We start from the raw sequence: 26,250 nt of genomic DNA, 5'->3' as shown, positions 1-26,250 counted from the left end.
CTAGTGAACAAACGAATGATAGGAAAACAAAACAGCCTTATTGCTGATATGAAGACAGTTTTAGTGGTATGGACAGATCAAAGCAACCATAACAAAGTAACCATAACATTCCCTTAAGCCAAAGCCCAATCCAGAGCAAAGCCCTAACTCTCTTCAATTCTGTGAAGGGTTAAGTGAGGAAAAAGAAAAGCTAGTTTGAAGCTAGTTGTTTTCACAGGCTTAAGAAAAGCTGTCTCAGTGAACAGTGAAGTGCAAAGGGAAGCAGCAGGTGGCTACACTAAGCCACAGATTTTCAATGTGGATGAAATAGCCTTCTAATGGAAGGAGATAGTATCTAGCACTTTCATAGTTAGAGAGAAGTCAATGCATGGCTTCAAAACTTCCAAGGACAGGCTGACTCTCGTTAGGGGCTAATGCAGCTGGTGACTTTAAGTTGGAATCAACGCTCATTGACCATTCTAAAATCCTAAGGTCCTTAAGAATTATGCTAAGTTTACTCTGCCTGTGCTTTATAAATGGAATAAGGCCAGGATGATAACACATCTGTTTACATCATGGTTTACTGAATTTAAGCATACTGTTGAGACATACTGCTGAAAAAGAACTCCTTTAAAATATCACTGCTCACTGACAATGCACCTGGTCATCCAAGAGCTCTGTTGGAGATACACAGTGAGATTCATATTGTTTTTATGCCTGCTAACACAACACACATTCTATAGCCCATGGATTGAGGAACAACTTCAACTTGCAAGTCTTATTATTTAAGAAATTTATTCTGTAAGGCTATAGTTCCATACATAGTGATTCCTCTGAGAGATTTGGGCAAAGAAAATTGAAAACCTTCCGGAAAGATTTACCATTCTAGTGGCCATTAAGAACATTTGTGATTCATGGGAAGAGGTCAAAATATCAATATTAAGAGGAGTTTGGAAGAAATGGATTCCAACCCTCTTGGAGGACATTAAGGGGTTCAAGACTTCGGGGAAAAAGGAAGGAAGTGCAGATGTGGTGGAAATAGCAAGAGAACTGGAATTAGCAAGAAGTAGAGCCTGAGGATGTGACTCAATTTCTGTAATTTCATGATAAAACTTGAATAGATGAGGAGCTCCTTATCAATGAGCAAAGAGATTTCCTGAAATAGAATCTACTCTTGTGAGGATGCTGTGAAGACTGCTGAAATGACAACAAAGGATTCAGAATATTACCCCGCTTGAGAGATTGTTTCTGAAACTTAATCAAAGCAACAAACCTCACTGTAATTTTATATTAATTGCCACAGCCACCACAAACTTCAGCAACCACCAACCTGGTCAGTCAGAAGCCATCATCATCGAGGCAAGACGAGAAAAAAAGGTTAAAATTCACTGAAAGCTCAGATGATGGTTAGCATTTGTTAGCAATATTTTTAAATTAAGGTATGTATATTTTTTTAGACATACTACTACTGCACACTTAACATCTGTGCTATTGTGGTGGTCTGGAACCAAACCTGCAAAATCTCCAAGGACTGCCTGCACAGGTGAAAGTAAGACTTCTTTTGTTTTTGAGGACAAAATGTTTATGTTTTAATGTAGTAGAGTTGAGTTATAGCAAAAATTCCAAGCTAGAAGTAAGGTATAACTTGGGCAGGAAAGGAAGAATCTCTTATGACATCTAATCCGTAATAATGGGATTCAATGTGTCAACATAACTGGGGGCAGAGGGAAAAGCAAAGCCTGGGATAGGAGTCCCTTATTTTGTCAACTAAGGACATTTTTTTTTTTTTTTTAAAGTAGGCTCATGCCCAGCGTGGAGCCCAATGCAGGGCTCAAATTCAGGAACCTGAGATCAAGACCTAAGCTGAGATCAAGAGCTGGACCCTTAACTGACTGAACCACCCAGGCACCCCAAGTAAGGGCATTTTAAAGGAACTAATATCAATGGTCACCATTTCTTACGAGTAAAGACACAACCTCAGGCTGATCCTTTAAAATTTCCCTTAATAGTCTCATATTAAACAAATCTAGCCTTCTGAAAAACTAGCTGCACTATCCTGATTTTTCTTTTTGCTATAGGCCAATAACCACCTCAAAATCAGTTCAGTTGAGCTTCAAATTAGTTTTGATCATGAACTCACAATCCTGATCATAAAAGATCATGAGGAGTCACATCCAGGGTGACTACTATTTAGACAAAATTTTCACCAAAGTAATTAATACTTTCACTTACTAGTCAAGTTTAATGAGCTAAGATTTCCTGGATACTATTAAAATTTCTAACATTCATGTGAAACATCTATGTGAACTATAAAATCATACAATATCATTAAATAGGCAAATTAATGACAAAATGGCACAATACCGCCAATCGATGAAGTTATCATCTATATATATTTCAATGTCTTTTTTCCCTAACTTGTATTTAAGTGAAAATAATTTTGTCTTTTGTTAAATAAAGTATGTTAAGTAAAATCTAGAAAGCTATAAATCAAATCTTAATAGCAGTTGTTTCTTTCTGTCTGGAAAGGTTTTTTTTCCCTTTTTATCTCTATTTCCTAATATTTCTACAGTGAGCACATGTAATAAAATTATTTACAGAACTTCAATTTTTTTTTCAGTAGACTTCACACCCAGTGCAGAGCCCAACATGGGGCTTAAACTCACGACCCTGAGATCAAGACCTGAACCTGATCAAGAGGAGGATACTTAACTGACTGAGCCACACAGGTGCCCCATGAAATTTCAATTTTTAACAAACAAGATAGCATAAAGACAAAAAGAACTGAGGATCTCACTCTTTTGTTTGAGAATGATAGATTTGGTTTAAATTAATCCCTTACAAAAATAGAAGTTTAACATTTATACTTTATAAAGGTAGATGGAAATTCTGTATCTAGAAGCAACATAATCTGTTAGTAAATTGTATTTAACTTTTCTTTTCCTCCAGATTTTTCCTCTAAGAAATCCAATGACAAGATAACATTATTTTCCAAACCTAACAGAAAAAGATACTAATCATAACTAAGGTAAGTCATATTCAATTCAACAGACTTAAGGGCTATCAGGAAAGTGTATTTTACAGTTTTGATGTCAAACACCATTACTGTTTTAAAGCAAAAAGCAAAATACATGTATGCTTTAAAAAATTATGAAGTACCCATACCCATTTGTACTTTTAAGTGTACTTAAATTAGTCAAATTAAAAATACTAGTTTATTTAGCCTAGACCTGACCATCCTGTTTTTCTTTTTGGAATATAAAAATAGAAAGCAACATTCTTAACTTTTCCAATGATCAAGGTAATTTCTAAATATACATATTTATTCACAAGAAAGCTAACAATGTCCCAAAAGTAATTTTAACTATAACTTGTATTTCACAGGTGGGTTTTCTTTCAAAATTCATCTACAAATGCCCATTTCTTGAACCATTCACTCAATCCTTCAGTGTATTATAGTTTAAGAAGCCAAGTGCCATATACTTGCCAACTCCCCTTTCGTAGTTAAGAACTGGACTTGGCACTGAATGCTGAGAAAACAGGCTATAATCCATTTAATAAAACTTTTCTAAGGTCTCATGAATAAATGTTTTTAAAATATTAAATACAGGCAGATTTTCCATTTTACTCTTCACTCATCTGCTCACCCAAAAGTTGAGCTTCTTACTGCCATTAAGTCACTTTCCTAGAAATATTTGCCAAGATTAAGTTAAAGGAAATACAGAATTAAAAGAATAAATCTGCTTTTGTAAAGCATTTTCTAGAAACAATACTGAACAAGGCAGGGCTTCACGGAAGAAATTATCATTTTATAATAGTTTGTGGCATTATATCATTTTGAGGCTTTTTTATAATGAGCAACTGACATATTTTAAAATCACCAATCTCTAAAAAGCATTTTAGTTGTTGAGTAACTATCAAATTTGGCATTATACAAAATTACTTTTTTAATGGAAATAATGAACATAGCCAATGGAGTGCTCTGTGAAATGGACTAATTCTCACTCCTTACAGGATGATGTAAGCTAGGAGAAAGCACTGTAAAAATAGTTATCCAGAGAGGTGATCACAACAACCCAGTTCCCTATCTGACACACCAAAGGTGCTTTTTTGGCTACAGAAAAGCCAGTAATAAGGAAAGATGAGCTTTGTAGGAGGTGGGGGGGGGGGGGGGGGGGAAGAAGATTAGGGAGAGGGGATATAGAGAACAATCCAAGGGAGAGGTTTATTTGTTGTTACAGCATCCTTCCTGAATACCAGCTGGCACAAACTAGTCAAGAGGGGTGTTAACTGGAGAATGATTATTCTGGCCATTATCCTTATCCTCTATAAGGGATTCCAAGTTTAAAAAAAGCTCAAAGGAGCAATCAAATGCGAAAGTGTAATTAAGTTTGTAAGTCATATTATCTATCCATCTGACGAATGCAATTAATTTTAAAAGAATTCCTGAAACAACTGCATTATTTAATACAAACTCAAATTCCAAAGCCTGCTTATTACTGCTCATTCTAAAGCCGGGGTCCACAGTTCGATCTGAAGTTTGTACTCCCAGAAGTTCTGTTTACCAGAAGCCTCTTCTGCCCAACCTATGGCTCAAACCATACCCCAAAATAACATTTTGAAAAGCAACAATTTTTCTCAAGAATTTTATATTCAAATACAGAGAGAGCAGAAGGGATAAACACAGCAAAGCAGTACAATATTTATTTACCATCTCCAGCAGCAAAGCTTTGGAACCAGGAAACAACCCTTTTATACAAAGCAATCATCTTCCCACCCCCAACTGGTTATTGTTTACAAATACAAAGTACACAGAACATCTGCTTTATATGAGCAAACTTAAAAACATACATACAGATATACCCCATTCTGTAAAGTACTTTATTCATTTAAGAAGGCCAGTAACCACCAAACGTGTTAGGTAAGATTCTTCTTCCTGTATTGTCTTTTCGGTAAATTGCCAGTATCTATACTTATAAAAATCCCTCCTGGGAAGAATGACATTGATTCTCCTTCAGCACAGGACCACAAACAAACAAAAAAACAACTTTGGAACTTGGGAATTTTAAAATATCTCTGAAGCTGCAAAGGGGGAGTTATAGCTTTAACCCTGAGTGCCACTGCTATATCTCTGGCACAGAAAGAAAAAGGATGAATTATGAAAAGAGAAAAGGTGACAAAGTGGCAACAAAAGCAAGAAAAGGAACTCCAAACCAGAGAAAAAACAAACAGGAAGTTGACAAAATGTGTTCTGGGTGCTGCTGGAGATACCACTGGCACAAGGTTCACAGGTCTTTCTTCAATACAACACCTCCAAACTCCAATGAAGCAACATTTTTAGAAATATCTTCATTTTCCCCAAATCCACCCTCAAATTATCTACAAACCAACATACAGGGAGATTAGCCACATTTAGCTACACTAAGGACACAATGCCAATAGGAGGTCATGAAGTATACAACTGTATACCCATAATGTAACATTCCACTTCAGTGTCATCATCCTGTTCATCTTCAAAGTTGTTCTCTACCGGTGCCTCAGTTCTTTCTCCACTACTTGAGCTGTCTATCCCTGGAGCTTGGTGGTGCACTGACCAAAAACCCTCCTTTGGCACAGTTCAGAGAAGAAAAAGAATTGTTCTAGATGTCCACAGGAGACTATGGTACAAAGCAAACTCCAGACAGACTACTTCTATAACCTTACAAGTAACGGCTATACAAACTTGGTACACTTTGAATAAGTAGGAACCAATACATTTTCATGGGTAATTTATCCTTTTTCTTCAGCTGCATCTCAAACTGTGCCCCATAAAGGCTGTTCCTTACAATTCTGAAACCAGATGTGATGTTCCACATGCCTTTGTATGCACTGATTCATTTCAATGCCTGGCTCCTGATTCTCCGTTAGTCCAACTGGCTCTTCTCTAAGCATGTTCCAAACCCCAGCTCAAGTATTTACTAAGTAAGAAAAGCTTCCTTGATCCCTCTAGATGGCCCTCTCTTTTGTTCCAACCTCATCACAGACAATCCTCTAAACAGGACAATTACATTGTATTGGTATTTCCTTCTCTTAAGAGAATACACCATCTCTTATGAACTCCCAGTACCCCCAGACCTTCCTCAGTGCCTGCCTGCACATAGATATTGATAATGATGATAAAAGTTTGTTGCCAACAGACACAAAGTGACAAAACAGCATCCATCAAAAACTGTATACACGTACCTACATATCCTAGCTCTTCATTCTACATTCTTTTATTTCTTATTATCATAAGCATTTCTTAGCTTGCACTTGAGAAAAGCAACTATTTTAAATATGCCTTTCAATGACTTAGTCCATTGATGGGTTTGCAATATAGCTTAATGGTTGAGCCTTAAAAAACTGTAAACAAGGGGAACATGATCTGATGACAAGAACTATTACATGCTATTAAATATACATCTTAAATGTACCTGTACTTATACCCAATACCATCCCACAGTTATATCTATGAATGTGTGTAGAAACAGCACAACTATGAAAGAAATCTACATTTGACTTTTGAGTTTTCAAAGTACTTCTGCGCATTACCTCATTTGAGAGTAGGAAAACTGAGGCTCAGAAAATAAATGACTTGCTAATACTCGGATCAAGGTCTTTGAATTTAAATACCATGTGTGTTGCACCATTCCACCTTTTTCCCTAGCCAATATCCTAAAGATGCCAGCAAAAAAAAAAAAAAAAAAAAAAAAAAAAAAAAAAAATTGTGTATCTGAAACAAAATGGATATAACAAACAAAAAAGGTAGGAAAAAAAACCATGACTAAAATGATCAGTGCTGAAAATGAATGGAATACATGAAACAAGCCAATGACCATGCATCAAGAACAATCTTAGTCTCACACAGTGAAATCTCAATGGGAAAACTAAGAAGTTAGGGTTTCTCGTCTGACACATGAAATGACCAGGAATTAGTTAATATAAGACATCAAATACTAAGGGATGAGAGTACAACCATAAACACAAAGTTTAGGGAAGAAAAAGATTAGTGTATGTCAAGTTAGCTCATCAGAAAAGTTAAGACTTTAGTAGAGCCTTGAAAAATACAGAGGCAACCTAGTATAATGCTGAATTCAGACTTTGGAGGAAGAGTCTATATTCAAAGCTTGGTTTCACCAATTAAACAAGGTGTTTAATGATGTTTCATTTCCTCATCTGCAAAATCAGAATGAATTTCTTCCTCAAGAACGCCTTGTAACTTCTAGCACATAGCCTAGTAAATGTAAGCTCTATAAATGAAAATTTTCTCCTCTGCTTGCTTCCCAGGTAGGAAGACAATAGTTAGACTCAAGGCTATCAAGGTGCTTTCAAGATCTCAAAATATATTTTTGCTAAATGTAAATAGGAGTTGTTATAAGCCATTAGACAAAGACCAACATACATGCAACTCTTGCTAAGAATCTAAATGAGGTTAATAAAAAACTGACTAGAACCAAGGCAGAAAGGAATGGGCTGCACACCTAACAGCTGGATATTTAATGTAATTAAATATGTTCAAAAAAATGTAACTGAAAATTTAAGACTATTTAGTGACTTGGAAAATGTTTTCCCCCAATCGTCCACATCATTGTTGCCCCACGAATTAAAAGTGGTATAGATAAAAGGGACCACAAACATGATAGTTCTCATAGCATATTAGTGTTAAATGCACACTAAGTAGTATAAAACAGCCATCACAGATAAAAGTGGGAGTTAACAAGAGGTCTAACTGTAGCCCTTCAAACTCAATGACGTGATAGAGCTACTCTTATGGGCAATGAAAGAAAACAGAAAACATAGATAGCTCATGGGAAAAAAACAGTATCAAAGTAGGTCTTGTAAGAAGACTACTAACAGAACTCATAATAACACCTAAAGCATTTAAGATCAAGGGAGAAATTTAAAATACCACTAGATATAAAGCATTTACTTTCACTTCTACCAAAGAATATAGTTAGTTAGGATTATTAGAAAACTCAATACAACTTGAGAGATCTCCAAAGTCCTAAAAGAAAGTACAGACAACCTGAGAATTCTTGTTGAATTCTTGACAAGGCATCAGAAAATCCAAGAGACCATTTGAAATAGACAGTTATCTCAATAAAACATGTAAAGCCCTTAAGACCTGGAGAAAACTAGTTAACTTTAAGATACACTATATGTCAGCACTGTTCTATAACTCCATGGTAATGGGCTTAAAATTTTTTATGAGGATGCAATTAGCCATAAACCATATGTAATAATACATTTGTGTGAAAATTATAAAATGAGAAAATACTACTATTAAATGAGAAAGCATTTAAAACTGATGAAAGTTCAATAGCCAGAAAATAATAGTTCCAGAGACTGGACTGGCTACTTTTAAAAAAAAGGACATTAAAAAAGAAGACTAGAAAATCTCTTACAATAATGCTGAAGGCATTGTATTTAAGTATACAAAGCCACATCAAAATACTGGCTAGTAATTACTGGTAGAATAAAAAATATAATCTACATCAAAGAGATTAGGGGAAGATCAGACATCCTTCCAGAAAGATGTGTTACATAAGGGAGAAGAAAAGATCAAATAAAGAATGAAATAACCGATATGATAACATCAAAAGGACATGGTTGGACTGTGATCACTTCCAGATATATCCCACTGGAAGCAAACATAATTTCCAGTAATAACATAACTCAATGATACCGAACACGACTATAAAAAGTTTTCATTACTATAAAGTCAAGCAAACAAAAAAGACAAAAATATTACAAAAATATTGTCCCACTAATCAATAAGAAAAAAAAAGATTTAATAAAACAATATTTCATCATTCATACAGGACGGGAAATTTCATAAAAGAATTTCTTAATGGCTTACAAAACTCTTTATTTCTGGAAAAATAACTAAAAGATTTGCATTCAAAAGCGATCATCAGTTAAATAACTTCCACCTGTATATTTTAAGTGAAAAATGGAAGGATGGGTTTGTGTATCCACAAATGAAAACTATACAGAATGGACCTGGCGAACTGAATGGCATGCATAAGATGTACACAGATATCACAATCCATTATTAGACTAGCCACTAACATTAAGAATGGCAAATTTCAAAAGACGAGGAAACATAAGCAGTGCAAGTCTGGGGCAAGATATGCCTCACGTTAAAGAAAAAAAAAGTTTTCAGTTATTGCAACCTTTATAAACTATTCCTACAAAGACCTAATCCATGATTTCTAACCTTCATCAGAATCCCACTAAATTACATCCTCAAGAATAGTGAATGTGGCAGTTAAGTCTACTTATCCATGTCATTTAACTCTGTATCCAATTTTATAGCTAGAAGGGATTCTGGATTGTGTCTATTCCAACCTCCTTGTTTTTAGTACCTGAGGTTATCCTGGATGTACTGGACCCTTAAGGACATTATCAATCAGGTCACTTAGGTATCATTCAGTAAATTATTAGTATAGTACTAATGTAACATACTAAATAGTATCCAAGTATCCTGAAAGACTTTATGCTCCCCTCAAAATGTCATTTTGAGGGCTACGTAAATAAATGGAATTATTAAGAAGCTGCCACACAGTAAGAAAAAAAAAAAGTTTAAATACAATTACATTGATAAGGTAGTTGTCACACCGTCTGAAAACAAAGGATAAAGTATCAGGAAATCTGCTTTTCCTAAAGTCCTTGTTTCTTCTTACCAAGCAAACACTTCCACTTATCAAATATAAGTTGTGTTACCATGGCTTAGAACAAGGTTAGATAGACAAATGACTCAATCAGAAAACCTAGAACCTGCAGAAAGAAAACAAAGCTGCCTTAATGCCCAGGAAACTGAGCCAATCATTAATAACTAAAAAGAACTACCATAACATTATTTAAATAAGGGGGAAGGGCATACTCTATAACCTTCTGAAATGGATCAACAGTGCTATAAAGAAAACAAATGAACATTCAGAAGGAGAGTACATTTAGATAGTGCAATTGTACAGATGATGAATAAACTACAAGACTCCAAAAAAAACCCAAATAACTGTACAGAACTCACATAAATACCACCAGCAACATATGCAAGACACCAAAATGTTAAGTTTTAAGCAGGGTGAAATTTAAAAAGGCACTTCATATAACAATGGAAACTGTTTCTCTGTACACAGTAACTGCAAAAAATCATATTGTCTTCACATATATTTTATGTCTAGTTGAGAAAAAACATTTTGAAGAAAAAGGATCATTAGACACATCCCTTTTGAGAATACCAAATCATTAAATTTGCAATTATCCCAAAGCTTCCCGAAAACCTAGAGATATTTAAACAGGTTCACCTAATGGAGAATTTTTGTGGCAGGCTCTGCCCATGGCAGGCACAGTAAGAAAACTTACTATCTAACTGTGAGTTCCATATGCTATTGGGGTTGTCTCCCTACAACAAGTCCCCATTTTTAGTTTTGTAACACCATTATCATTCAAGTATGCCGGAGAAAGATTTTTAAGTAACAAGTTAAGAATACTGTTTCTTCTGCAGTCAAGAGACTGATCTATAGCTAAAAGCTGTTCCCATTTACTGCATTCTGACAATCCCCACTCAACTGCCAAATCCAAATCCCTTTCAGAAGTTACCCAGTCAACAATTCGGGGATTTCTTTTCACTTTTAGGAAAATTCTCTGGAGATGCTTGAGTCTATCAACTGGAGAGTGGTAATGCAATTTTAACTTTACTACTGAGCAACATAAATAACACAAGAAGAGAACAGCAATGCTGTTTTATAAAATATTTGAGGAGCTATACAACGTAAATAGAGCTAACACGAGTGAACTGTACACTTAAAAATGGTTAAGATGGTAGATTTTATGTTGTCTTGTCTCTAACCACAATTAAAAACAAAAATTTTAAAAGGAGGCCTGTGTTAAGTGGAAGTGCCAAAGCAGTTTCAGAGAATCCCATCTTCACGTATCATTTTTTGATTCAGATTCTGGAAAGTAAGAGTACCTCAAAAATCATCAAATTTGTAACCCACTATCTGATTCAGGGGAGGAAAGGGGAGAAATGGACAAGTGGGAGATTAAAGTAGCCTTAGCTAACTCGGAACTATGTGTAGCCATATAGAACAGTTCCAAGGTCTCTCTCCACTGAATTCACCTGTGACTAGTCCTTTCAAAAAAGAAGCTATACAGTGCCATGTCAAGGGCACATGAGACCACTTAACTGATGTGATACATATCAAACTATAAAAATCTTTATGATTTCTTAGGCCCTTGTGTCTTTCAAGGTAAATGCTAAGTCTAGATATGACCAAATGTGCAAGATCATCTCCTCTATCAAGTCTGTTAAGCTTAATCTACAAATGGGACCAACATAGTACTCTGAAATTATCTGACAAAATAAAATAACTTCTAAGTAGGGATTTATGAGTCTTCAACCTCTGTTGTGTCTTCAACAATCAGACAGAGGAAGAAAAGTAGTAAAAAGGGTACTGAATATAGTTACAATGGAGGGGGAATGAGCTTCAACTATTAAAAAGTGGGGCACTAGAAAAAATGTAAATCACCACTGTGCAAGAACTACGGCAGAAATAGAAACAACATGAACCCTAAAACAGTTATATTCCACTAACAGTAGATCCAAAATATTTTGACCAAGCAGATGAAAAAATGCAGATGTTTTACAAACTAAGAAGATACAAAATGTTAAGTCTGTTGATAAAAAAAATTTTTTGGGGGGCTGTCAAGCAAATAATACTAGGTGATGGACTCTGACCCCTCAAACTTGACACTTCTTCCATTTTTGAAGTCATGCTGCGAAAACGAGGATCTAAGGACTGGTATACTACACAGCCACTGCCTTGAGATTAAAAAGATACTGTGGAATATACAATTGAGGTATCTGCTGCCAGTTCCAGAATTGTGAAGAACTATTAATGGAACCAACTTGGAGCAAAAAGATAAGTCGTCTCTCATGATTAAGAGTCTGACTAGAATAAGGGACCAATAAACCAAGAACATGTTACTGAAGTCTTGGTTTCAGACTTTTAAGAAATCATTACTGGATGTTATTGTTTAAACAGATATCCAGAAACAGAACTGCATGAGATGTTCTCTTTACTACATCCATAGTTATACTCTAACACTTAAGGATTCTCAACATCATCTATTTGATGGCATCCCTCTTTATTACAGTAAGAGGACCAGATTGTCAGGCATGTTTGGAATTCTCCTATAAGAGTTCAGATTTGCATGCCTGGATTGTAGAACATCCTTTATTTCCAGGACACTAATGCACATTTCCTTTTTGTGTTTAGAGTGATGAATTATCAAGCTCAAAAAGTTTAACTGTTTAGAAGGTAGGTTTGTTTAAGAAGGTCATCTTGGTGAAAGGCCTAGAATATCCTGAGAGAACACCATGATGGGTCTCACAGCTTGTTTATATTTGAGAGCTTGACAGGTCAAAGACTTAGGCCATGACGATAACAAAGAATTCTCTCACATGTAGCTTTGAGTGGTAATGACACTGTAGCCATCAGTCTCGATACGGACAGTTACTGTGAAAATTTTTAGAGATGTTACAAGAAGGAAAGTCTTTTTCCAGCTGGTGTCCACAGTAGACCTGTAACATCTAGCCATCCTACTGGAAGCAAACTGGATTTGGCAAAATTTGATTTGTATTCCAGTTCTTGACAGAGTTGCACGGTTGATGCTGAAGTCTCAGAGAGCTTGAGAGTAGTATGGACTCTTGAAGAGTCAGATTGTCCTGACATAAACAGAGCACAACAGATTTGTCATTTTGTGAAGATCTGACAAGGTGAAGCCCGAACAAGGAAGCACTGATGACATAAAAATGAAGGATTTGCCTCTGGCATTAGTAAACAGAGACCTAGTAGCAGGTTATTTCCAGGCCCCAGATCTGCTAGTCCTCAGTTTACCAGTAAGATTTTCCTGAGGAACAAATCATTTATATTTTTTTAAGCACAAGAGGATTCAGATTCCTGAGTACCCTCCTCTGAACTTACTTTGGACCAGAAATAATGGGTAAACGTTTGTCCAACCCTACTCAGATGGAAGTCTCTACTGTCACTTGGCCAATAAAACATAAGTCTCTATTTCAAAAGTCTAGAATTACATGTTAGCTGTGATAATTCCAGACATGCATTTATTTTCTGAGGTGACCTCCTACCTGTAGATCCTATTTGAGTGGGGAGGAACAAGTAAAATAGTTAGGATCTTGGATGACTACACTGCTGAATGCAAACAGGTTATTAATTCTTGTACCCATGGCGTTCTGGAGATTCTCCCTTTTTTCTATATCTATAGGGGTGGTTTCGAGGTTTGTACCAATCTCCTTTGGAATATCCTCTATTGTGATAATGTGCTTTCTGATCATGACTATAAAAGTATCGATGTTGGTTATAGTATTTGTTGTGGTCTCTACAATCATTTTCTTTTATACTGTTTTCTTCTGCAACAACAGCATTTACATCTTGTCCAAAGAGAGAAGTACCATCAAAGGGTAAGTGTGAGATCTTCTCCTGGGTTTTCTTAGTGAGAGATGTAAGTCGGAGCCAGGCTTGTCTTCTGTAGTCTATTGCCATCGCCATAACTCTGACTACAGAATCCATTATGTCCCTAGTAGTACAAAGCTGCCAAAGGCCAGCATCCATACCATCCGATATTATACATCTTGCTTTTCCACGATCAAACTCTGGGTCATGAACCAGATCCTCCATGTCTTCCCAGAGTTTACGCTGATATTGAGTCATATAGGCCATGTAACTAGCAGCTCGGGCTGCAATGGAAGCAGCATGGTAGAATCTACAACCCATGACCTCCATTTCTTTTGAGGTAGAATCTAGAGGAGATGTTGTGCTTCCTCTTTTGCTGTGCTCTAGTGCTTCTACAATAGGGCCCTCGGCTGGTGGATTTGGTTGGAAAGGAGAGGTATCCTTGGCCACAGGATATACTCTGTGCCCCATGAAGGAAGAAGGATGGCAATCAGCAGGGTCTTTAAAAACCTCAGTGGTGGCAATTCTCAGAAGAGGATGCAATGGAGGAACCAAACGTTTCTTAGAGGTCACATAATCAGGTTTCCCTTCACATGATTCTGCTTCAGATTGTAATGTTACTCTCTTTATAACACCTCTTTGTTCCATTCTTTTCAAAAGACCTGTGAAACTAGACTGACTGGGATCAGTTGGCTGCCCTTTGTCATCAGCTGAGGGGGACTTGCAGTCAGCTTCTTCATCAACCGTAGATAAATTTTCACCCTTGGAGGTGGAGATGTCCCACGGAACTGAGGAGTTCTCAGTTGGCCTAGAATGATGGAATCTAAAACAGCTCCTAGACTGCAGATCACGTATCACTCGTGACATCTCAGCCACCTGTGTCTGAAGATAAAGGATGGCATCTTGTCCATGCTGTGAAGCTGAAGAAGACTCTACAGGTAAATCCTCCTTGACCTCTGAAGAGGCCAAAGATTCTTGGGGGACCAGAACTGGAGATGAAGGCAGAGTCTGATAATTTTCTGATGGTTTAAGTGTCTCTGTCTCAGAAATCTTAATATCTGAATTATTTTGATCATTTTTCTGGTTCTCCAATGGGTTCTCAACAGAAGAAGGTTGAGAAACTATCCTTTGTGGACTGCTGGTGCAACTCCCAGAGGAGGAGCTGCTGTCTCCAATGGGAAGAGGAACACTGCAGCTAGAGCACATTTCTGGGCGATGATTCTCAGAGGATGGCACCTTAGACTCAGGCATTCTCTGGGTTATCCACATGAACAAGAAAACCAAGGAAGAAAAAAAAATGCTTTTAATATGTTAACTTTCAAGTGCAGAGATGCATGACCAGTAAGTAGAACTCAATTTTTAAAATTATTATAACAACAATGAAAGATGCAATCCACTACAGGTCTGCAAGGGGATCATAGAAGTCAAAGCCACAAGCTTCACTACCCCCAAAACCCAATACCAACTACTGGCAATAATCTGGCACTCTATTAAAAAAGAGAGTAAAAACAAGCCCAGTTCAACTGGTGCCATCTTAGCCTACTGCTCAGTCTTCTGCCAGGACAAGAAGAGGTGGTGAGACTACTGGTGATTAACAATCTTTTTTTTTAAAAATCCCATCCAATGTATGTAAGTCAACAAGTAGAAGTTTATAATAGTATAGAGAACTTGGGAAAAGTTCCACTGAAAATCACACACACAAAAATATTTCTCAAAGTCCCCACTGAAGAGTCACTTTTAAGTCCTTTAAAGATTCTTGTTCCCTCTCCATGAATAACATAAATGAATAATGATAAAACTTGCCAGTTGCATAGTCCTACTTTATGATTTGTAGTTTCCAAGGAGCTTACATAGTATGTATTTGTCACTTCATTTTGTCCTCACAACAACCCTGTGAGGTAGGTATTATTATCTGATAAAGAAATTAAGATTAAAGGCTACTTAATTTATCCAGACTCACAAAATTACTAAGGAGTAAAGCTCAGGCTAAAACCGAGGCATACTGATTCCAAGTCCAAGTCTCAATCCCTTGTAATATAAAGCAAGAAGTATTCCGGCCAGGAGTCTCCAACCCATCAATCCATCAAGACAATAGCCCATTAATAGAAACTTGGGCTAAGACAAAAGAAAGACAAGGTTGCTACAAAGGGCTCAGATAGTTTGGTTCTCAGAGTAAGGGAAGTATTAGTTTAAGGGTCAAACCCACAACCAATAAATCACAGGTAAGAGGAAAAAAAAAAAAAAAACCCTAAATATGTGATGAATAGAGAAGGTTAAAAGGAATGACAACTGAAGTACTATACCACCTATAACCCTTCCCCACATTCCATTTTCTAAAGGATCTTCACACATCCTCTCTTCCAAGATAAAACAAACTTTCTGTGGCCACATGGTTCTGGAAGAAAAGGATCCAGTTATACATGGCACCTAAGGAGAGATATGAAAGGAGAAGGGCACAAGGAGCCAAAACACTTGCAGTTTTTATTCCATTTCTCTTTTATCAGATACCATCTTCAAGTCTTAGAACTTTGCTGTATCATGTTATCTTTTCACATTCTCACTGAAAGTAAAAAACAAAACTGGAAGTAGGAGATGTTCTGGGCAAAGGACTCAATGGATACCTTCTATGGCTCATTCTACAGAAATGGGCCATTCACTAAAGTACTACAGCTCCTAAACACAGCCATCATTGACTTGGTAATTGTCTTAGACAAGGCCTCTTAAATGACTAAAGTGAAAGAAATGCAAATCAAATATAATGTACTTACATCACTATGGGAGGTGCTAGGCTCTTCATCATCACTGCTGATCAGATCAATGTATTCCAGAACAGGTCTTAATGGTCCTTCCTATGAAAGAATCAAGCAAATTAACAAGTCATGTAGTTATTCAAACTAAACCAGTCACTTAAAACAATCACTTTTTTTGTTGGGACTGGCAAGAATTCCTCTAAAGAGGCGGCCTATGGGCGCCAGAAAATAATTAGAACACACACAGAAAAATATTCAGAGTACATGAGTAAGAAATGATATTGGGGCACCTGGGTGGCTCAGTTGGTAAAGTGTCCGACTTCGGCTCAGGTCATTATCTCACACTTCATGAGTTCAGGCCCCACATCAGGATGCTAAGAGCAGCTTGGGCCCTGCTTCAGCTGGCTCTGTGCACCCCCACCCTTGCCCCTCCCCTGCTCGTTATCTCTCTCTCACAAAAATAAAAAATAAACATTAAAAAAACCTAATGACAAGATCTAAAAGGAAGAGTTTAAACCTTGGTAGAATATTAAGACAATGTTATTCTTCGGGGAAGGATTATTAATAATAAAGGAATTAGTGCTATAAGGACACAGATATGATTCAATGTTTTTTAGATGGGATGAGTATTAATTACCTGTTAGATAACCACACTCAAAAACATGTGGTTCTCTAACAGCTTGGCTTTATTTCCCACTCCTATAGTCAGACATCAAACCTGATTCTTCTCCATCCTGCTTCCAACCATACTAACTGCATCATATATCAGGCCTTGAATACTAGGCCTAAAAGCCTAGATTTTATTCCATAGGCAAGAGGGAATCAATAAATACTAAGATAAGGAAAACATGAGTACTGTGCTTTAAAATTAATCATGTAGATGAGTATGGAGAGTGGGAAATGCAGGGTAATTAATCAGTCAAATAATGCAAAAAAAAAAACAGCAGCAAAGAGAATAGTGTTGTAGTATATATACAAGACAACACATGGGTATTAAAAAAGAAAAAAAAGATTGGCTATAAAAAACAAAATTCCAACAATAAAAAGGAATCAAAGAAGTCCCTAAGGTTTCAAGCTTGAACAACCAGCTGGATATATCTGGAATTCAGAAACAGGAAGCTGACACTCTTTTGAACATAATGGGTTGATGTACCAGTGGCAAACAAAGTTAACTGGCAGAAGCCAGAAATGCAGGGCTGAAATCTGGATGTACAAACATAGCTAGAAATACAGATTTGGGAGGGGTTCCTCTAGAAGACTAAATTGAACTATGATATTGCTAACAAAGAAAACAATGAGGAAAAAGAAGAAATTTAATGAGGCTCTTGAGGAAATGCTGGAATTTTAGGACTCAAGAAGAGCTAAGCAGGTAATCAAAGACTGAAGAAGAATCAGGAATGGATAAATTCAAAAACACTAGAGAATCCTCAAAAAGTTGTCAATGCAAAATGTAGTCAAAAACATGGACAACCAAAAAAACTGCCACTGAAATTGGCAACAAGATTTTTAAATGCCTGAAAACAACTTTCAAGAAAGTAGCAAGCATATAAAAGCCAGGCTCTAAAATATTAAGTAGAACATGAGGCAATAGAGGCGCCTGGCTGGTCAGTCAATGCAGCATGCGACTCTTATCTTGGGGTTGTAAGTTTGAGCCCCACGTTGGTTGTAGAGATTACCTAAAAATAAAATATAAAAAAAAAAAAAAGAGGCAGTAAGGCCATGAGTAAAGAATATTATTTTTTAAATTCTAATATGTTGAGAATAAGAGAAAGGAACACAGGAAGAGAATACAGCTGAGGGAAAGATTTCTTAGGATGCAGAAAGCTGACTGTTGGCAAGCCAAAGCGATCTATTCAGTGGATAAACTAACAGAGAAAGACTAGAGTCAGGACACAGAAGCTAAGATCTTTAAACATCCTCTTCCTTAGAAGAGACATTCCGTCTCAAAGATAACTTGTTTCTCCTTTAGGCTACAACTTCTCCTCAAGCAGAAAATTGCTATCCTTGCAGACAGGTTTTATCTAGGCACTACGATAAAACCAGAGACCAGAACTTCAGGACAGGGATCATGTAATAAGTAATTTAAGATTTTTGCTTGAGCTGTAAAAATGGAAGTTTAAAAAAATGTTTTTTATTTTTTTTAAATGTTTACTTTTGAGAAAGAGTGAGTGAGCGAGCATGAGCAGTGAAGGGGCAGACAGAGAGGGAGACACAGAAGCCAAAGCAGGCTCCAGGGTCTAAGCTGTCAGCACAAGCCTGACGCGGGGCTCGAACTCCCGAACCATGAGATCATGACCTGAGATAAAGTCAGACGCTTAACCAACTAAGCCACCCAGGTACCCCTAAAGATGGGAAGCTTAGAAAAGAGGATATTCTCCAATTATGGTTAACAGAGAAGATTCACCTACCTTTAGACTACAATCTACCACTGTTATTGTCAATGTTATACATTCAATTCAAGGAAGTAGGAGAAATAAAAATATGCTAGCTTCTCCTGTTCTAACACCTTAACTTTGGGCTCTTCAAGAAATGTGCATTAGAAATTGTTATTACATGTCCATAGCAACAGCCCACCAAGAAAGTCTCCAGGTTACCAGAAATACACAGAGGGAGGGGCAGAGAGAGCTTCCATAAAGAGAGAAAAAAAGAGACGAAAGAAGGTAACAGAGTACAAAGCAAAAAGTAGAAAAGGAACCCTCCCCCCCCCCCCCCCCCCACCAAAACCCAGGATAAAGAAAATGGTCACAGATGGGATTTAAAAACAGCTGCAGAAATAGCAGAAAATAGCAGGAGCAGGAAATGATGAAAGAAGACTATTACAAATTTACTGCTAGGGTGAACCATTAGACTGATATGCAACCAACTATTCCTGAACTAGAGAAAAATGACAACTTCATATGATTCACACTAATTAAAAGAGTAAAAACAATCTGGGTAGGAAATCCAAAAATGAGAAAAACCAAGAGTCATTTAGAATATTTATTGATTCACTCAGCAAATAATTATGGGTTTATACGTGAAAGAATGGTAGATGACGATGACATGTATTTGAGACCACCAAAAAAAGCAGAGGCTGAGTTAAAAAATAAGAGAAGTATCCCCAAGGAAAATATTACTTATATGCACACACTCTAAACTTTAGTTATGGATATGGAAAAAATGCCACCATAACGAACTTAAAGAATCAAAACATTTTAGTATTCCATTAATTTTACTACTCATCAAAAACATTTGTCTTTGAGCCCTATACAGGAACTGTACTAAACTTTTCATGTAAATGATTCCATTTAATCCCCAATTACTTTATAAGGTGAAACAGTGAATTATTATTATTATTCCATTTAACAAATGAGAAAACTAAGTGAGGTACACCTGATTCTCTAAATATATAACCGGCTGTGTGGTCACTATAATTCTGAGGTTAAGTTCAAAGTATACACACTACATTTTTTTTTTTATTTTAGTTTTAAGTAATCACTACATCCAACGTGAGGCTTGAACTCACAACCCTGAGATCAAGAGTCACATGCTCTACTGACTGAGCCAGCCAGTGACCCTACATGCTTTTTTAAATCAATCCCTTATTACCTAAGTTTTTAAGAGACTTTGTCTTCCTTCAAAAAGAGAAAAAAAGACTTCTTGCTATTGCCCTCAAATCTGAATAACTCATAACACTAACCAAAAAATAAGTTATTAATTCCCCATAAGAATGTGTATTATGTCAAGAAACATTTCTTAAAATGTTTACAGTGACTGCCTATGTTCTTAACAAGTATAAATGCATGTTGTCCTCCAATTAAAGGCATTTTATTTGAATTTGCTCAATTCATCAACTAGTAAACCATCATTCTCATCATCCCTTTTGTACCAATAACAAAATCAAAGAATTCTACTCCCGAAGGCCGCACAATTAGGGCCAGGAGCACAGGCACAAACAAAACAGTTTAGTAACACAGCTGAATTAATATTAATATTCTAAGTAAAAAAAAAAAAAATTAATGACACAAAAAGCTTTCATTCCTGTTACTAGAAAAATGATTATCATACAAAACCAAACACCAATTACCTACAACAGTTGACCCTTGAAGAACATGAGGGTTTGGGCTATGACCTTCCCTTCCATTACGGAATTGAAAATCTACATACAGCATTTGACTTCCCAAAACATAACTACTAGAAGCCTACTGTTGACTGGAAGCCTTACCAATAACATAAAAAGTTTGTTAACATGTATTTTGTATGATGTTATTATATACTGTATTCTTACAATAAAGCCAAAAATATTACAAAAATCATAAAGAAAATACATTTATAGTACTGTAAAAAAAACTACATACAAGTGGATCCACGCAGTTCAAACCCACTGTTCAAGGGTCAACTGTAAATGGAAAATAATGTCAATACACTAAGATATGGACTGTAAGAAATGTAGTTTACCCAAGTCTAAAAGAATATGGATTTGAATACCGGTGCAAAACTCTAATCTAAAATTTTAATAATGCATGTGTTTTTTCAATAGATTTCCAGTTACAGGATCAGGGATATAGTTTACTTATGCAATCCTGCCCAGTTCAAAAATTCCAAGTGGTTCCCAATTGCCACTTTTAGTCCACAATTCAAAATCTACACTATCTGGCCCACCCTTTTCTCTTTCACTTTAAAAATTTTTATCCTCCAAAACTACACAGCATCTTCCCTGCTTTCCCATTTTGATGCCTTTCCTTATTTCTTTTCAAAATGCTCTTTTAAATACAAATACTAAATGTTACCTAGGCCAAAAAGGCTTCCTTTATTTTTTTATATAGCACCGGGTACTTTTTATAAAATAACTACTTTCTACAACCATTTACACAGTTCTCATAACCTATATTATCTTCCACATTGAAATATGGGCACTTACAGGTAGGACCTATTTTCAGTTAATCTTTCGTAGTTCTAGAGTACTTACTTCATGACTTTGCATATCATGAGCTCCAACATTATTTTTATTTACTGAGCTAATTATAGGTGCAAGACACCCAGTCAAGATACCTTCACATTTGTGCCCATGACTCTTACCTACTGCAGTTTAAGTATTATCACTTGACTTATGTGCTTCAGAAGCTACTGATGAAATTATACCTTGATTTCCTTCACTATTTCCAAATGTTCAATGATTCCACATTATACCAATAATCTTGACTTAAACCTAAATCTCATGTGCTATTACCAAGATTATAATAGGTTGCCTTTGTGTCTCAAGTAGCACTGTGAAAAATCATGTCATCAGCTCTTGGCTAAAACCATTTTCTGGGAGTAAATTAACTAAAATATACAAAGTTTCAAAGAAAGACAGAAAGATGGTGGCTGAATAAGGGACCAGAAAAATATTCTCAGTTTTCAAAAGCTTGTGTTAACACCATTTCACTTTTACAAAAGACCTACATTGGTATCAGTTTTCACTAACTGAAGTAAATCTGAAGATTTTCTCTTATACAAAAAACAAACAAAAAAAAAAAGGAAGAAAAACAGAAATACTGTACAGCATTTGTTTTGCAGAAAACCATTACAGAGGCGGTGTGCACCCCAAGCAGCAAGAGTACCACTGCCAAGCTGCTTCCCTGTGAACTAAACTCAGCATTTCACAGCTTTGGATTATGTCTGTAAACATCTGTACTTTATCTCAATTTATTTTGGACATCCATTAGCAAGATGTGTTTTAAGGTATCAGAAAAGCCAAAAAGAGGTTATTTTTGGGGTCTGGAAATGCTGAAAATTTTTCCATATAAGTAAATGGTAACTGCTTCTTTGCTTTAGACCCTCTTAGCTTATAAAGTTTTCATAGGTTTCAAATGTTTCTACTTTACAATAACTGGGAGTGGTGGAAATACACCTGTATTATTAAGCTAAACAGAAAATGAGAGCAATATCCTTAAATAAAAAGTTTTTGCTATGGTAACATTCTGTTTGAGATCACCAAGGTATTGGCTTTGCAAAAATCAAACTGTACACTTATAAACCGTGCAGTTCTCTGTACGTATGTTTCAACGTAATTTAAATGAAAGGGATTTATTATCCTTATTATTTCTTTCCTTCAGCACACTGTTTGGTTTCAGGCTCTATATTTTGCAAACCACTGAAAGACTGCTGTGCCACCATGTGATCAAAGACGGGAAAATTAGATTAATGAGCGTGAATTAAGAAATCCAAGCCAGAGTAAATCAAGAAGCAACATTATAATGCCATTTTTGTATCTGAAGAAATCTTAAGCAGAGAACAATTCGTTATCTTTACTGGATGAGCATCACCTAAAGGAGTCAAGGATAAGATTAGTTTACAGAGAGAAGTAGAAGGCTCTATCTCGATTTATTTTAAAATAGAATTGTTATCATTAATTATCATTTAAGTGTTATCACTAAAAATGTAGAAGCAATGTTTTTCATAGATCTCTTCTAAAACTGTAATTGTGCTTAATACATATAATTCACTTCTCCATTTGGAACTATCAGAACTTTGAACCTGTATTTGCCAACAGGGATAAATACAAGGTGTTGTATCAAGGTGCACACACAATACATTATATTTTTTAATTTTTTAAAATGTTTATTTAGTTTTGAGAGAGAGAGAGAGAGAGAGAGAGACAGACAGAGCATGAACAGAGGAGGGAAAGAGAGAGAGGGAGACAAAGAATCTGAAACAGGCTCCAGGCTCCTTGCTGTCAGCACAGAGCCCGACCTGGGGCTTGAACTCACAAGCCATGAGATCATGACTTGAGTCGAAGTTGGATGCTCAATCAACTGAACCACCCAGGTGCCCCTGCACTATAGATTTTTTATTCTTGGCACAAAGATGTAAGATATTCTCTACATTTAAAATTAAAAGAATATTTTTAAAAAGTTTTTTTTTAATGTTTTATTTGTGAGTGAGTGAGCACTTGCAGGGGTGGGGCAGAGAGAGAGAGGGAGACACAGAATTTGAAGAAGGCTCCAGGCTCTGAGCTGTCAGCACAGAGCTTGACATGGGGCTTGAACCCATGAACCATGAGATCATGACCTCAGCTGAAGTCGGATACTTAACCAATAAACCACCCAGGGGCCCCTAAAATTAAAACAATATTTCAAAAATAAAGAGTATTTTAAACTTCAGCTTAATACATTATTATGCTTAAGTTACATACATGCTATACTATAATTTTTTATTCCACAAGTACCAAAAAGTTTTTCAAATCTTATTTTTATAAATTCCATCTGTGATTCTCAACCCAACACCCATAGTTTATAAAGAAGTATAGCATTCTTTCATATACACAAATATCAAGATGAATATTCTCCAAATACCAATATTCAGGAACAACCTGAAATATTTGTCCTAAGAAGCCACAGAATCCTGTTACCAACATACTTCAGTCCACTGTTAGGGCATCTGGGTGGCTCAGCTGGTTGAGCATCCAACTTTTGATTTCAGTTCAGGTCATGATTTCAAAATTCATGAGATCGAGTCCTGCTATCAGCACAGAGCCTGCTTAGCATTCTCTCTCTGCCCCTTTCCCTGCTCCCATGCTCTCTCTCAAATTGACTGAACACTTAAAAAAAAAAAAAAAAAAAAAAAAAAAAAAAAAAGAAAAAGTACATCTGAAACTAATTTAACACTATGTTAACCACACTAGAATTAAAATAAAAGGACAAAGGGCACCTGGGTGGCTCAGGTGGTTACACATCTGACTCTTGATTTTGCTCAGGTCATGATTCCACAGTTTGTGAGATCAAGCCCCACACCAGGCTCTGTGCTGATAGGGTGGAGCCTGCTTGGGATTCTCTTTCTCTCTCTCTGCCCCTCACCCTGTTGCATGCTAACCTGCACTCTCTCTCTCACTCTGAAAATAAATAAAAGCAAAAAGTACCACATGCACTAGCAATGGTGAAGACAGCCAAAAAAATGATCTCGTGAAAGACTCCTCAATAAACCAATTAAAGACAATACAAAAATGGTTTCACCACAATGGCCCTAATGTTGGGGTATGTAGAGGATATCATTTAATAACCAGCCTTACAAACTGTCCCAAACCAACAAACATAAAAACACTACAATCTATTAAGAAAAACTATACACGTTTCACAGCAAACCTCAAATAACTACAGTATTCAGAAAATGGTTTAGAGTACAAGTATTCCCTAACTATGATACCACTTTAAGCTGAGCCTTTGCAACTCTTGACAGTTTTGGGTGAAAATCATCTCCAAATACGTCATAACCCCCACTCTGCCTAAACCAAGGCTTTACAAACTGTGGTTCAGAGATTCATACGTCCTTTCATCTTTCCAAAAGGAAGACTCCTAGGTCCCACCTACAAATTCTGAGTCAGTGGGTATGGAAGGGTGAGGCCCCGCAATCCGCACATTTACGCTTGGTAATGCTTAAAGACCACTGACCCGAAGGGACGAAATTCTGAAAAATATGTGTGTTCCTGGTGATGCAGGGATCTCCATATGAACATCAACTCCTGCACTATGCTGTAACAAACACCATGATCCAATAGGTCAGGGAAGTCTTCAAGCTAGTCGCCTTCGTGTTATGCAGCTACATAACGCTCAGATTTTGAGTTCTTGCAAGCCTTCTTGTTCTCTACCTCCTTCCTCATCATCACCTGTCCTCTCTCCCTCGCCTGCATCGTCATCTGTTACAGGACAACCTTGTCCCTCTTGGAAACACGCCTAGACTAAGCATTAAAACAGCGCTAAGTAAACGCACGAGAAGCGTGATGGAGTGAGCACCACGGACTTTCGGCAGTCTTTGTGACGGCTACCGCAGCTGCTCAGAGGCCTCTTTGGGTAAATTTCCTAATCCTACGCCACGCTCCCCGGTGTCTAGTACCTATCGGACGTTCGTACACAGTTGCTCAATGAGGGGTGGACAGGTGCAGTACAATCACATAATGGCTTACCACGCGCAGTCTTGGAACTCTAGGAAAAACCCGAATGTCGTTGCTACTTACACTAACAAACTGAATGTCATCTTCATTTTCATCCGTTGTTGACTCAGATGCCTCGGGCCCAGCTGGAGGGACAGATTCTATTATCTATAAAAATAAGCCAAAACACGCTTATCTATACAGCCACGTACTTGGTGGAAGAGACTTTCCCAAAAGGAACGAAAAAGAAAGAGCTTTTTAAAACCACGAGCTCTTGAGGAAACCTAACAGCACAACTGCATGCAAATCCGACTAAGAACAGAACTCCATGGAGTCGCGTTCTGCCTCTGCAGACGCGGAGCCATGGGGAGCGGACGCCGAAAACGACTCCCCAGCCCCTGCGAATTCCCCTATCTGCTCGAGGAGGAGGGATGCGCGCTCACCGCCGAAGGGCGATCCTGTCTCAAAATGTCGCTCTCGCGGGCAGAGCGGCGACAACAGGGAGCACCGGGGCCGGCGTAGGGGACCGGGGGCGGCCGGGCGGCCATTGTTACCGCTGGGTCGTCGTTAGGACCCGCACCAGGCCCGAACGCTGGGCTCGGCCCGAGACGCCGAGGCTTTCGCCCCGCGGGTGCACGGCAGGCCGCACACTCAACAAAACACAAAGCCCTTTCGCGGCGCGGCTGAGAACGCCGCGGCCCGACGCTCCACCACTCACCTCCGACCCCGGGTCTCCCATTTCTCCGACGGCCTAACTGACAGCACCACCGCTGCTGCGGTCCCCGCCGCCACCGCCGCCGTCGCAGCTGTCCCCGCCGCCACCGCCGCCACGACTTCCCTTCCCGCCCAGCACCGCTTCGCGCCGCCGTGACCCGCCCCTGCGTGAGCGCCGACGCCGCCGACGCCACCGACGCCGCGGGCGGAAAGAGGTGCGAAACCGCTTCAAAAGGAGGAGCGGCCGGCTGTGGCCCGCTATCCCCGGAGTCTCTTTCGCACAGTCCCGGCCTGCCTTCTCCGCGCCGCGCAGGAACCTGGGAGTTGTAGTTCTAGTGCCGCCCGAGACCGTCCCGGCGTCAGTAGCAAACCGCGGAAAAGGACTCCAAAGCATGGCGCACACATTTTGCCACGCTGACGT

The 26,250-nt window shown here is 37.7% G+C and overlaps 1 protein-coding gene across 4 annotated transcripts in view; it reads right to left on the bottom strand.

Moving 5' to 3' along the window:
* The window catches only part of ZNF451 (zinc finger protein 451), an 88,631-nt gene extending 62,655 nt beyond the window's left edge, over nucleotides 1-25,976 (bottom strand). The window contains exons 1-4 of one of the 4 annotated variants that reach the window (XM_047858190.1): nucleotides 25,834-25,961; nucleotides 25,200-25,283; nucleotides 16,247-16,327; nucleotides 4,612-14,732 (exon numbers count right to left, since the gene is read on the bottom strand). In XM_047858190.1, the coding sequence (XP_047714146.1) occupies nucleotides 13,236-14,732; nucleotides 16,247-16,327; nucleotides 25,200-25,283; nucleotides 25,834-25,854 (1,683 nt within the window). In that variant the 5' untranslated portion in view covers nucleotides 25,855-25,961 and the 3' untranslated portion in view covers nucleotides 4,612-13,235. Of the gene's footprint in view, nucleotides 1-4,611; nucleotides 14,733-16,246; nucleotides 16,328-24,636; nucleotides 24,727-25,199; nucleotides 25,284-25,833 lie in introns of those variants that run through there. The other 3 variants (XM_047858186.1, XM_047858188.1, XM_047858187.1) reach the window with 3 other exon arrangements.
* Nucleotides 25,977-26,250: the final 274 nt, after the last annotated feature.

This window comes from Prionailurus viverrinus, chromosome B2, assembly GCF_022837055.1.
Source record: "Prionailurus viverrinus isolate Anna chromosome B2, UM_Priviv_1.0, whole genome shotgun sequence".
Classification (NCBI taxonomy): Eukaryota; Metazoa; Chordata; class Mammalia; order Carnivora; family Felidae; genus Prionailurus; species Prionailurus viverrinus.
This window is presented reverse-complemented; position numbering and strand designations above follow the sequence as displayed.